A 14,888-nucleotide genomic window follows, 5' to 3' on the forward strand; every position below is an offset into this window, starting at 1 on the left:
TGGGGCAGAGGGAGAAGCAGACTCCCCGCTGAGCAGGGAGCCCAATTCGGGGCTCAATCCCAGGACCCTGAGACCATGACCTGAGCCGAAGGAAGACACTTAACTGACTGAGCCACCCAGGCACCCTGAAAGAAACTTGTTGACGGTGAGGATTACAATTCATTTGCTTCTTCTGTTTTGGGTTCATTAATTAAAACTTCTGGAGCTGAACTTAGCCTAGAGGATAGATGTATAAACATATCAGTGCACCTGGTATTTGTTCTGTTCTAGATCAGCTCTATTTGGTCATTATTCCCAACATATATGCACTCAGCTAATGATTTAAATCTTACAACAATGAGAGCATCCGGAGACAGATAATATAATTTTCATTTTACGGGTGAGAACACTAAACACGTGTTTAGTGTTTAGAATTTTGTCACGTGTTTTAAGAAAACTTCATAAGCTTGAAGATTACTTGTAAAGGAATTCAACATTTGCATCCAGTGATTGTTGGTTTTCTACCAAAGTCCATTTTCTCCTTCTTGCATAATGGTAGAGTGTAAGCTTGAGTAATATCCCTGCCCTGTTAGAGACTACATTTCCCAGACGTCCATGCAGTTAGGCCATTTAACTGTTTTCACCAATGATGAAATGTGAATTGGAAGTGATTTATGCACATCCCTCCCATTACTCTTGCTTAAAAGGAGATTGCTGCCCTGTGCTTTTTTTCCCCCTTCTATTTCTTCTTCCTGGGAGCTGAATCTCAGATGTGCCTGCAGTCCATCTTCAACCAAGTAGAGAAAGACAAGTCTCTTAATGCCTTACTGCTTAAAATAGTGATTTCCTGAAAGCTTGTTAGTATCTTAAATTTCATCCAGGACCTACTGAATCAGAATCTGCATTTTAACAAGCTCTCAGGTGATTTACATTCTCATTAAACTTTGAGAAGCGCTTCTTTTGGGGATAGCAGAAGAACTTTATGGGTGGAATGTTGGTCTCTGAACAACCTCATGAAGTAGAGATATTGTTCTTCCTCCGCTCCTCCATAATCTGTTATCTTCTTTGAGCTATTGAATTTTGGGGCCTCTTTGTTATAGTAGCATAGGATTCACCCTAATATAATTTGCCTCATCTGTTGGCCCAAAAGTAGGGCATGCATTCATTTAGGAAATACTTATTGAACACATTTTATAGGCAAAGGACTGTTCCAGGATATATTTATATGTATAAATATATACAAATATATAAAATATTATATACATATATAGTAGATATATAAATAATTTGGATTTTATGCATATAAATATGTATTTATATAAAAATAAATAATTTGGATAATATATATTTATTCCCAAATTATTTAAGGCTGGGCTTTTTCCCTCGAGTTTATAATTTAGCAGAGGAAAAAAGACATAGGAATATAAAAATTATAGTTGCTATCAGAAAGTGTATTGGATATTGTTGGTTTTGGTGGGGTTTTTTTTTTTTTTGGAAGACAGAATAATGCTCCCCCAAAGATATCCATGTCCTAATCCCCTGAACCCATGAATGTGTTACCTTATATGTCAAAAGGAACTTTGCAGAGTGTGATTAAGTTAAGGATTTTAAGATGAGAAGATATCCAGGTGGAACCAATGTAATACAGCATCCTTATAAAGAGGGAGGCAGAGGATCAGAGTCAGAGGCAAAGCTATGAGGATGGAAGCAGGGGTTGGAGGGATGCCTTTGCTGGAAGGGGGCAGGGAGACAAGGAATGTGGGCATCCTCTAGCATCTGGAAAAGGTAAGAGCTGGATTCTCCCCTAGAGCTTCCAGAAAGAGTACAGTCTTGCCAACACCTTAAGATTGAGACCACTGTTGCACTCTGTCTGCTAGAAAGTAAGATGATACACTTGTGTTGTCTTAAGCCACTAAATTTGTGATAATCTGTTAAGCAGCGATAGAAGACAAATATACAGCTCTTCCATTTGGGGCAGCTCATGCCCTATACCCCAATATGTCTACATAGGAGGCAGAGCCAGACACTCCTTTCCTCATCGTTAGCTAATTATATATTCTTTTTTTTATTTTTTATTTTTTTTTAAGATTTTTTATTTATTTGCGAGAGAGAGAATGAGAGACAGAAAGCATGAGAGGGAGGAGGGTCAGAGGGAGAAGCAGACTCCCTGCTGAGCAGGGAGCCCGATGCGGGACTCGATCCCGGGACTCCAGGATCATGACCTGAGCCGAAGGCAGTCGCTTAACCAACTGAGCCACCCAGGCGCCCTATATATTCTTTTTTTTAAAAAAAGATTTTATTTATTTATTTGAGAGAGAGAGATGAGAGAAGGAGTGCGAGGAGGGGAAGAGGGAGAAATAGACTCCCCACCAAGCAGGGAGTCCGATGCGGGACTCGATCCCAGGATCCTGGGATCACAACCTGAGCCGAAGGCTGACGCTTAACTGACTGAACCACCCAGGCACCCTAATTATATATCCTTGATCAGGACACAGAATCTTGAAGGATTGAGGTGGACAAGAAATTAGAAATTACTCCTGGAGGTTGTGGCCGGAGTGGCCAGACTGTTTCTGTGACATGACCTTGCCTATGTTCCCTGCTGGCCATATCCCTTGGTTCTTGTTCATTATCTGTGCTTGGTTCACAGGTTTTCCTACTGATTCTGTTAGCTTACCGTATATTCTACCAATCAGTCCGTTCCATTGCTTACAGCCAAGAGCTCTAATTCAGAGAGCCATGGAGTTAATTTGTGCATATTTCTTTCTTTTTTTTAAGATTTTATTTTTTATTTTTTTTTTTAAGTAATCTTTACACCCAACGTGGGGTTTGAGCTCATGATCCCGAGATCAAGCGTCTCATGCTCTACTGAGCCAGTCAAGTGCCCCCCCCCCAATTTGTACATATTTCAATATTCCTAGTAGGTTCTCAGTCTTATTGAGGGCAGGATCTTTGATTCATCTTTGTATTCAGAGACTATGTTGAGTGTCTTGCACTTAGTATGTACTTGTTGAATAAGAGGATCTAACAGTTACAATGTAATACTACTTGATGGAAAGGGGTGATTGTAGGAGGAGGCTTTAAGAGCATAGGAAAGAATTGCCATTAAATGGAGACCTTAAAATTGGATAGGATTTCTATTGGCCAGATGAGGAGTGGGCATTTTAAGTAAGCAACCATAGGTAGTTCACCAACTAAAAACTTTTCTGATACTTGTCTACATTTCACAAATATTATTTGTTTATTTATAAACATGCAGGTTAAGATATTACTAATATATTTATTATTTAAAGAAGTCAACCTTAAGGGGTGCCTGGGTGGCTCAGTCATTAAGCGTCTGCCTTCGGCTCAGGTCATGATCCCAGGGTCCTGGGATCGAGCCCCGCATCAGGCTCCCTGCTTGGCGGGAAGCCTGCTTCTCCCTCTCCCTCTCCCCCTGCTTGTGTTCCCTCTCTCGCTGTGTCTCTCTCTGTCAAATAAATAAAATCTTTAAAAAAAAAAAAAAAGTCAACCTTAAGCAGAAGATCCCATCCATTAGATACATGTAGACGAGGGCTTAGCCACATATGGTATATAGGGCAAGGTTGCTATCATCTACAATTCCTGCTGACATCCAGGAAGGCTAGCTATGTAAATTTCCTTTGACACTTCCTTTTAGTTGCTAGTACTGGTCCACATCCTCACTCTCTTCCATTTGTCTTAAATTCAGGTTCTTGATCCTGCAACCAGGCTAGAAGTTAGTCTTACTGAAACGTTGGTCAGTGTGAGCTGAAAACAGACTTGTTCTGGAAGACTCTCTGGGCATGTATAGCATAAGTAGGTTCAAAATCGGTTGCTCTCACATCCGGTTCTCACAGCATCAGATAAACCCAGAGTGCCTACTGGACAGCCACGATTTCTGTTTATAGTCTTGTGGGGGAATATAGACATTAAAGAAACATAAGTTTGATGAAAGTTACTGGAGGGGAAAACAGGGTACAATAAGAGCACAGTAGAGAGGATGATTTGCAGGGTCATCCTTCCATCTTTAGGGCCTCCCTTACTGGGAACGTCATACAGGGCAACAAAGATTTTTCCCGTAGAGGATCTATCCAATATGTTTTTAAAGATATATTTTAGGAAAAAGAAACAAGCCAAGAAAGAGACTCTTAACTATAGAGAACAAAGTGATGGTTACTAGAGGGGAAGGGGGTCAGGAGTGGGTGAAATAGGTGATGGGGATCAAGGAGCACACTTGTGATGAGCACTGTGTGCTGTATGGAATTGTTGACTCACTATAGTGTACATCTAAAACTAATACAACACTGTATGGTAACTATACTGGAATTAAAATTAAATAAAAAGATATATTTTATAGAAATATATGACTGAACATTTGGAAAATAGAGAACAAAGCTACCCATAGTCTGCTCTAACCATACCCTATAAAATCCCTCTGGAGTTTTTATTGTGTAATCGGTAATAGCTATTTGTGGCATACTAGGTTCAATGCTCTGTGCTAAGCATCTTCTATATGTAATCTTATTTAATCTTCATAGGAATCCTATAATGTAGATATTATTCTTGATTTCATAGAGAAGGAACTGAAGTTGAGAGGTCACACAGCTGGTAATAACTGGATTCAGACAAATCTTTATGACCAATAATTTTAATTTTACGTACTTGCAATCAATGCTCATTAAGTTTGATATACCCTTTCCACTTAATATTACATACATCACTTTGAAAAATATTCTACAGCATCGTTGTGCTGTTTCGGTCACATTTTGGATCCTATTCTCATAGGACTTGAAGTAGTGAAGGGTGAAAATGACTCCTGATGTATATTCATGAAATCGGTCTCTGAATGGGTTGTAGCGTTTTGAAATGCGGAAAATTTTTGTCTTGAAATATGGACAGTTTCAACACTTTTGCAGCATTTGGGATCAAAATAAAGCCTCTATAAGGTAAGAAAGTACCTCAAATTTGACTTGAATTTCTTTGAAATTTCTCCTTTCACTTATAGGTTCTACTTCTCATCTAGAATGCTTGAATTTACCTTCCCCATGACAATTTAGAGTTTGAAGAGGCCTCAGAAACCATCCAGTTGAATTCTCTCTTTTTCCAGATTGGGGAAACAGGTCCAAGACAAGTAAGTGGAGAGCTACGGGCAACACCCACCAACGCAGGGCATTTTTTTCTGCTATCTTACAAGATCCAACCTAGAGTCCGAACCGGTTGTTAGGTAGAAACGACAGTAATACATTACAATCAAGGCAGGCCTATCTCTGCAGTATTCAAAGCCTTTTGACACGCATTTTGTCACAAAAAAGAGCTGGGTATTTTTTAATAAGTAGACAGACCCAGGTGAGGGGTGGAGCAGGGCCTCTCTGAGCTCTTCTACTGGCTATATTAACAAGAAAAAAAAATGCCCAGCTCGAATTGAACCACTCTTTCGGAAGAAAGACTTTTTTAAAAAGACAGCTGAGGGGTACCAGGTTAGCATCCAGCGGGGGCCAGGCGGGGCAGGGCCAGGCCCACTCGGCGGTGGGAGTGCTGCAGCGCAGGGCGCTGCGCAGGCGCAGGCGTGCACCTGTACTGGTGCAGGGGCCGCGCGCCCGCGCTTGGCGGCGGCCTCGCGCGGCTTCCCCTCCCACCTCCCTCAGCTCTCCACCCTCCAGGCCCCGCCTCGCCGGCTCAGCGCGCCGGGTCTTCTCCTGCAGTCGCCCTGTGGCTCTGCAGGCGGGCAAATTGCGTGTTGCTGCGTCATCGCCAGTGGCCGGTTTGAATGAGACTCTCGTCGCACCCGTGCTGCCGCCACTACCGCGCCTCTTCCTTGGCTGCCGCGGCTGCTTCATCGCGTCCCTTTCCCTTCGACGCCCTTGCCAGGCCCAGCCTTCCTGCACCGCTGCCGTCTCTTGTGCCGCCATGCCGCTTTATTCCGGTGAGCTCCTTCCTCGCCCTGCAGTTCTGTACTGCGCTAGGCCTCTGAGTAGGCCGGGCCTGCAGGGCAGACACCCGGCTGAGCACGGGGCGGGGGAGGGGACCGGGCAGGCGTGGGTGGGGGGGACTGCGGCGTGGCGATGACCTGGCCCCTTTCTCTCTGCCTGCTACTTCCGAGCTCTACAACCTGAGGGATCGCTGCCCCTTCTGGCCCGGGTGGGTGGGGAGTGGGGATGGGGAGCACGAGTCAGCTCCTCGGAGTGGTGACTCTGCAGAATAGTTTCTGTCGCTGTCCTAGTGAGCCAGGAGAGGTGAGGGTGTGTCCTCAGGCACCCGGGACCAGGCTAGAGGTGTAGTGGGATTTTCTTGGACTCGTTAGTGGTAGCTGTGGAAGGGGAGGGTCAAGGAGGGGGAAGCCTGAGGTAAGGGAGGGATGGAAGGACCTGGGATGGAAGGTTAGCTTTCGTGGTGTTTGGGGTTTCCCTTAACAGCTCCCCATAGCTTACCCCTTGCTGCCTTTGGCTCAAACACCCATTTTGTACCAATTTCAGTTTTATCCCGAGGTAGATTGTGAACTTTATGCTTTGTTTTCATTTCATCAAGCGTTATATTGGGTTTCTACTTCGGAAACATAGTGTTAGCTTTGAGACTTAGGTGAATGCAAATGCCCGCAGGCGTCATTTCCTTTTAAAAGGCGTTTGACAGTTTTTATTTTATTTTGCTTGAGGCAGTCCAAGGTATTAGCCAGGGATCACATTTTCACTTAGTTAATGGACCTTGCTGTTCTTAGTCTTACTCAAAATGGCACCTAAAACGTATGTGGTGACTTCGGTTCACTACGGATGTATTATTCATTGGCCATTCCTAACTCTATCATAATTCCTTTATTGAAGATTCAGCATTTTCAAAGAATGATATGAAACAAAGGAGTAATGTTTAATTTCGAGGTGGATTCTTGGTGTTCTAGAATCTTGAATTGAGTGCTTTAATGATATAAAGCCAAGATTAACAGTAGAATGGTACTTGAAATTTTCTGTTTATGCAGTGTAGAATTGAGGGGTTATTAATGAGTGATGGCGATAAATACCAGTGTATGCTAATACTTAAACACACTGGTAGACTCAACATACAACACCACAAACCCCCTTCTTTATTCCCCTCAAAAAATACTTATATTCACCAAACTGTCTATGTTAACATTAAGTTTTATCTTCAATATTTAACCGTATCTTTTCCTTATTTCCAAAATGAGAGAATTGGAGTAGATGTCTCAGGTTTCTTCTTTGACCTCTCCATATTCAGAATTTATATTTTCAGGTTCTGCAAAAACCCCTATATTAAAATGAGAATATTTTAAGTACCATTTCATAAGTTTTAGTAGAAAATTAAATAGATTCGTATATGGTTAAGGATAAGTGCTGTAAAAATTAATGAACACCTGTATATCTGGCACAAAGCTAGTGTTTTTATACATGTTGCTTTGTTTTAATCTTCAACATAATCCTGTGATACTGGTATAATTCTCTTTGATGGGTAAGCAAAAAGTTTAAGTAACTTGCTCATGGTGACACAGCTAAATCAATTTCAGATAGGTTCCTCTTCATTATTTCTAATACTGTTTTGGTTTAGTCGTATCTTTTACTTGTACATTGTTCTCTATTCCTAGTTTATTTCAAGATTACAGTTGTACCCTCTTCAAGCCCATTTTTCCCAGCTGCTGCTAGAGTGATCTGATGTTCAAACCAGCCTAAAGTGGCCTTTATGAAAACCTTTCACAGATACTGCATTTCTATAACATAAAGCCCAAAGCCTGTATGTTTTACCATGACTTACGTTATCTTTTGTGACTTGATCATTCACCAGCTTCTAGTTTCAGCTTCCTCCCCTTTTCTCAAGGAATTACTTAAATCTCAGAACACATAATGTTTATGCTTTTGATGTTTTTCTTATCTTTTCCAGGAATGCTTATATTTTAAGTGTCTGGCTAACACCTGATTTTTTTCTTTGAGACTCAGAGTTGATAGAACCCAAAGTTACCACTTCCTCCAGGGAATCCTTCACTCATGAAGCATTCCTTTGTGATCCTGTAGCATTTATAATATTTATATTGTATTGTTAATTATTTCGACCTTTTCTCCCTCTTTTCTCTCTCTTATAAGATTCTAAGGTCATAGCATCTTCCCAGTGCTTGTTCTGGGGCTTAATGAATGAATGCTAAACACATTAATTGAACTAGTGAAGGAGTTGGGATTTGGAGTAAGGATTAGTTTTTATATTTTGGTTTTATTAGGAAAACAGGGGCGCCTGGGTGGCTCAGTCTTTGAGCATCTGCCTTCGGCTCAGGTCATGATCCCAGGGTCCTGGGATCGAGCCACACACTGGGCTCCCTGCTCAGCGGGAAGCCTGCTTCTCCATCTCCCACTCCCTCAGCTTGTGTTCCCTCTCTGGCTATATCTCTCTCGGTCAAATAAATAAATAAAATCTTAAAAAAAAACCAAACCAGAGAACTGTTAGTTGTGAGATTCTCATTTGAGTAGGTATGAAGTTTTCAGTGGAAATAAGCTATGTATATCCTTGTTATTTTTATGTATTTCAAAAGTTAGCTATTTCATGAGGCCAATTGAAATTTTTTTATTATATGGTAAAATATATGTAACAAAAAATACTGTTTTAACCATTTTTAAGTGTACATTTTTGGCGATAAGTACATTCATATTGTTGTGCGACCATCCTCACCATCCACCTTCAGAACTTTTTCATGTTCCTACACTGAAACTCTGTACCCATTGAACAGTAACTCTCCGTTTCCTCTTCCTCCCAGCCTCCTGGCAGCCACCATTCTACTTTCTGTCTCTATGAGTTTGACTACTGTAGATACCTCACATAAGGGAAATCATAATGTTTGACTTTTTTCATCTGGCTTATTTTGTTTAGCATAATGTCTCCAAAGTTCGTCCATGTTGTATAGCATGTATAAGAATTTCATTACTTTTTAAGGCTGAATAATGTCCATTTTATGTCTGTACCACATTTTGTTTATCCGTTTATCTGTTGATGGACACTTGGGTCACTCACATCTTTGAGGCTTTTGTGAATAATGCACTATGAACAAGGGTATACAAATAGCAGTTTGATTCCCTGCTTCACGCTTTTGAGTATATACTTAGGAATTGCTGGATCATATGATAAGTTTAATTTTTTGAGGAACCACCATACTTTCTTCTGCAGTGGCTGTACTGTTTTATATTCCCATCAGGAATGCTCGAGGGTTCTAGGTTTTCTACATCCTCACCAGCACTTGGTATTTTCTTCTTCGTCGTCTTCTTTTTTTAATAGCCATCCAAATGACTAAAATAGGAGTTCTGTATTTTTTAATGATTTAGTTGTATCTTTGGATTCTTAATATTTAACCACCTCTTGCTTAGGAACCACACCTTTCAATTCTCCCATTGAACCTTTCTTCTTATAATTCAGTATTCCTTAAACTGTTTTTTTTTTTTTTTTTAAAGATTTTATTTATTTATTTGACAGAGAGAGAGAGAGTGAGAGCAGGAACACAAGCAGGGGGAGTGGGAGAAGGAGAGGGAGAAGAAGGCTTCCCGCCGAGCAGGGAGCCCGATGCGGGGCTCGATCCCAGGATTCTGGGATCATGACCTGAGCTGAAGGCAGACGCTTAATGACTGAGCCACCCAGGCGCCCCTCCTTAAACTGTTTTAAATATGCTTTATTTTTCCAAAAATTTTTTTATTTTTTAATTATCTTTTTAACTTTACTCTTTCTATTCCAGCAGTATGTACTGATTTTAATAATTGTTAAACACATTTTGAAGTCTGAACCTTATTCTGGAAAGTATTTCAGAGTGATCATATTTTTCTGAGATTGTTAGAGTAGGATTCAGAAGGCTTGAATATTTACCAACTAGTTTTGTGACTAGTAAATCAATCATCTTCTCTTAAGACTCCGTTTATCAAATGAGAAGTTGGATTGGATTCAATTAAATTTTATTCAGGACCTACTACATTCAAGTCACTCCTGATTAGGTAGACATTATGAGCATATAAAGAGGAATGACGTAGGCTAGTTCTTGAAAGCCAAACTAATGGGTCCTCTAGGGATCTTCTAAATCTGAAGTCCTTTTATTTTATAAATGAAAAAAATAAATTATGGTTTTGTTTGCAGTTACCGTGAAATGGGGAAAGGAGAAATTTGAAGGTGTAGAATTGAACACTGATGAACCTCCAATGGTGTTCAAGGCTCAGCTTTTTGCATTGACTGGAGTCCAGCCGGCCAGACAGAAAGTTATGGTGAAAGGAGGAACATTGAAGGTAAAATTTAGTCCAGATTTTCATTCTATACTATTATATAATTAGTGGAAACAAACACCAGAAAATGTAGCACTTGAGGGTTTTTTTATTTGGTGAGAGTATATAGTCTATATGAATTTAAAACTGTCTTATTCATGTTAGGGTAGGAAGGAACATTGTAGCCATTTCAAAACACTGTATTATAAAAGCATCATTAAAATTTTTATTTTAAAATGCATTGTATCAGTGACTACTCCTAGGAGTCAGGGGAGTGAGGAACTTTCCATTTATCTCTGTTGTTTGGATTTTTTTCTCTGTGAGGGTGTGTTAAAAGTATTTTATTTTGTTTAGATTAATATAAAAATCTATATATTCTTAGTAGTTTTCTGTTATAGGGGTGGAGAGAATTTTATCTCTGTTAAAAATATGGAACAATATGGTAGGTTAAAAAAAAAAATGACTACAGAAGGTATTTTTTTTATGTATATTCAAATGTTGAAATTCAAAATATTTCAACATCTTTACCAAAGCCCCACTTCTGGAATACTGGAAAATTGTTAATTTTTTCTTTTGGCCTGTTTCATATTCTACCCATTAAAAAAGGGCTCCTATCACTTAGGGTGTAATCACTGCGTAAAACCTGTTTGGAGGTGGGAGAAAAAAATTTGTGTTTAAAAGGAGAACATAATTTTTCCTTTAGTTTCCTTGGAATGGTCATATTGACTACAGTTAGGAGTCTGTAAACTTACTGGCATCATTGGTGATGGGCCACGAAAAGATGCAAGTATTATTGTTTGTAAAACTATGGAAGTATAGTTTTAAAAAAATATTACCCTCAGGAGTTTGGTGTGAAATGCCAAAGAGCTGTAGTTAACCTTAGGGATACGGCTTGGTTGCCCCTGTCAGCTGGGCAGTAAAATTGATTTAGTGAAGAAAACATTGTTTCCCCTTCAAGTTGCAGTATGAGCTTTTTAGTCATTAGTGAACTTGATAATTGAATTTGTGATGAGCTGTATATGGTGGTAATGTACTGTGGAGAATTACAGAGAAATGGTATGTAAATGAAACTGACTACTAATAGCTATCACTTATTGAATAATTTTCTGTGCCAGGCTTTTATTTTAATTCTCAACTCTTTGTTTTTTAAAAATGAGCATAAATGTATTTTATAATTTCAGAAATGAGAAAACTTAGCTTCAGAGAGATTTAAGTAACATATAGTAAGGTACCAGAAGAGCATGTGATTTACAAGTCAAGCAGATCTCGGTTCATTTTTCAGCTTAGTGTGACCTCAGATAAGTGATCTGAGGGAGCATATATAGTTATCATTCCTTATGATTAATAGAAATGGCCCTTAAACTGAGAAGGACATTTAGGAAGTTACTGTTGCACTTTGAAGCAGGATGTCCAAAGAGATAATTAGTGGCACCACCAAATGGAAAAGCATATTGCATGCCTGGCATCTTGTGTAAGAAAGAAGTAATGTGGAAATGACTTTATCCTGTGAAGGGAAAGGGCTTAGCTGCAGTAGGCCAAGATATTTAGGGGCCAGTCATGGCATTAAAAAAAAATTGTTTTAACTGAATATATTGAAGTGAAAGTAATTACTTCATAGATATGAAATTTAGGACTTTAAAAACATTTGTGGACACAGCAAATGTTATTAAGGGTTAGTTTGCCTCTGGTAGTCCTGGTATAATTTAAAAAAAAAATTTTTTTTTAAAGATTTTATTTATTTGACAGAGACAGCGAGAGAGGGAACACAAGCAGGGGAGTGGGAGAGGGAGAAGCAGGCTTCCCGCTGAGCAGGGAGCCTGATGTGGGACTCGATCCCAGGACCCTGGGACCATGACCTGAGCCGAAGGCAGATGCTTAACGACTGAGCCACCCAGGCATCCGGTCCTGGTATAATTTTTAATAGCACTTTCATTTTCAAGAATCTCCTGCTTTGGGGGCACCTGTGTGGCTCAGTTGTTAAGCGTCTGCCTTCGGCTCAGGTCATGATCCCAAGGTGCTGGGATTGAGCCCTGCATCGGGCTCCCTGCTCCACAGGAAGCCTGCTTCTCCCTCTCCCACTCCCCTGCTTGTGTTCCCTCTCTTGCGGTGTCGGTCTCTGTCAAATTCAAAAAAAAAAAAAAAAAAGAATCTCCTGCTTTGGATAGTAAATTATATAATCATTCTAATTATGTAGACCTTATTTCATAAGTTACTCTTCATTCCTGTCACATAAGCTAATTAGTTTTGCTGGTTCCATACATGTAACACACATGCAAAAAAATTAGTATCTGTTATTAAGTGTTTTGTAGTCCTTTGGTACGGTTAGGTTTATTGTCTTTTAGATTGTGTCTTGTAGTTTAAGCAACTGTAAGACTTACTGACTTTAAGACTGCATTTTTAAGAAAATACTTTTGATTATAGTAATTTTAAGTAAAATTGCAAACAAAAAATTTATTCTGTTTTGGAGTAGCTTAAATTCATTGATTATTAGAATATGTTCAGATTATACAGGAGTGGTTAAATGTTTTTCATTTGTTTTTAAAACAGGATGATGATTGGGGAAACATCAAAATAAAAAATGTAAGTATTATCATAAAAGCACTTACTATAATTCAGTTTCTTAATTATTAGAAATGCATTCCAAATGCCTTTTTTCCGTATATATATATCCAGTTGTTCCAGCACTATCTATTGAAAATACTCTCCTTTTCCCATTGACTTGTCTTGGAATCTTTTTTGAAAATCCGTTGTAGGTTTACTTTTGGACTCCTGTTTCATTGATACATTTGATTATAACTTATGCTAGTACACCTGGTCTTAGTGATTAAAGCTTTATAGTAAGTCTTGAAATGAATAGTGTAAGTTCTCCAACTTCTGCAAGAATATCTTAGCTGTTTTAGCTTCTTGGCGTTTCCTTATAATTTTAGAATAAGTCTGTCAATTTTTACAAGTGGACTCTTGGAATTTTGAGATTGTATTGGTTCTTTGTTCAGTTTGGGGAAAATGGGCATTTTAACAGTATTGAGTATTAAAATCCTTAAAATGATGTACTCTGTTTAGGTCTTTATATTCTCTTAAACTGAGTTTTGTAGCTTCTTAGTGTAGGATTTTCATGGTTTTTTTAACAAAAAAAGTAATGTGGAAATGACTTTATCATGTGAAGGAAAAGGGCTTAGCTGCAGTAGGCCAAGATATGAGTCTCTGAACTTAAGGTTTCGTGGCTGTTAAACAGTATTTTAAAAAATTTTGTTTTCTGGTGTTCATGGGTAGATTATAAAAATACAGTTCCTTTTCATCCTGTAACCTTGCTAAATTCACTTAATAGTTTCATTAGTTATTTTCTAGATTCCACTGGGGTTTTCTTTTTATGTACATGAGCATGTTATCTGCAAATAGAGGTATTTTTACTTCTTTCTTTCCAATCTTTATGAGTTTTATTTCTTTTTATTGCCTTGTTTCCTTGGGCTATATTATTTTTGATAATACAGTGTTGAATAGAAAGTGGTGAGAGTGGGCATCTTTATCTTTGTCTTATCCTAGCTCGTTCACTAAGACCTTTTAAATTAGGAATGGCTGTTGAATTTTGTTAAGTTATTAAAAAGATCATATGATTTTCCTACTTCATTCTGATAATCTAGTTAATTTCATTGATTTTTATTTTTATTTTTTTAAAGATTATTTGAGAGACAGCGTGAGTGCATGAGCAAGGGGGGGGAGGAGCAGAGGGAGAGGGAGAGGGAGAAGCAGACTCCCCACTAAGCAGGGAGCCCGATGGGCTCGATCCTAGGACCCTGAGATCATGACCTGAGCCAAAGGCAGACGCTTAACTGACTGAGCCACCCAGGCGCCCCTCATTGATTTTTTAATTGTTAAATGGTACATTGCTGGAATGTGCAACTCTCAAATTTTTTGGTTTTTGCAGCCCCATTTAAACTCTTAAAAATTACTGTTTTTAAACCCCAAAGGGTTTCATATATATTAGTTGTATCTATTGACATTTACCATATTAGAAATTAAAACTGAAGTTAAAAAACCTATTTATTTAGAAATAACAATGACAAACCCATTACATGTTAATTTTAATATTTTGAAATGTTTTCCCAAAAATATCATGAAAGGATGGCAGTGTTCTGTATTTTTGCAAATCTCTTGAAAATCTAGCTTAATAGAGATACCTGAATTCTCATATTTGCTTTTGCATTCAGTCTGTTGTGATATGTTGTTTTAGTTGAGGTATATATAAGAGATCTGACCTCACAGTTGGAAAAGGGAGGTTATCTTTTCGGATAAAATTGTGAACATTTTTCTTTCATAGTACATCCAAACTCAACATGTAATAGCTTATCATTGGTTAGTTTGTGGTAGAAACCACATCAGTGACCTTTTGTGCATAAAAATCTATTTGTAACAGGAAAGGTACCAAGTACATAGTGATGGATATAAAATTCTAATTTTCTCTCAAAAGCTCTAATTTTGTCATTGGCAACTATATGTAGTCAGTTGTTTTTCCTAAGGCAGCAAGCCCACTTCATTTATTTTTGAGAAAATGTTGGCTAAATACTTGATTATAAAAACCCATAATTTGTAGTTTTAAGTAAAAATGATATTCCATTGAAAAAGCAACTAGTCCAGTTTGCAACTCAGACATTTACACAAGCTTATCCTGAAGAAAATGATCATATTTGGTAT

General features: G+C 38.6%; 1 protein-coding gene across 2 annotated transcripts in view; it reads left to right on the forward strand.

Moving 5' to 3' along the window:
• The first annotated feature begins 10,061 nt into the window (after positions 1-10,061).
• USP14 (ubiquitin specific peptidase 14) overlaps positions 10,062-14,888 on the forward strand; it is a 41,735-nt gene continuing 36,908 nt past the window's right edge. For both annotated transcript variants that reach the window (XM_006733037.3, XM_006733039.3), the window contains exons 1-2: positions 10,062-10,223; positions 12,747-12,779. In XM_006733037.3, the coding sequence (XP_006733100.2) occupies positions 10,062-10,223; positions 12,747-12,779 (195 nt within the window). The remainder of the gene's footprint in view (positions 10,224-12,746; positions 12,780-14,888) is intronic.

This window comes from Leptonychotes weddellii, chromosome 13, assembly GCF_054177405.1.
Source record: "Leptonychotes weddellii isolate Sample4059 chromosome 13, ASM5417740v2, whole genome shotgun sequence".
In the NCBI taxonomy this organism is placed as follows: domain Eukaryota; kingdom Metazoa; phylum Chordata; class Mammalia; order Carnivora; family Phocidae; genus Leptonychotes; species Leptonychotes weddellii.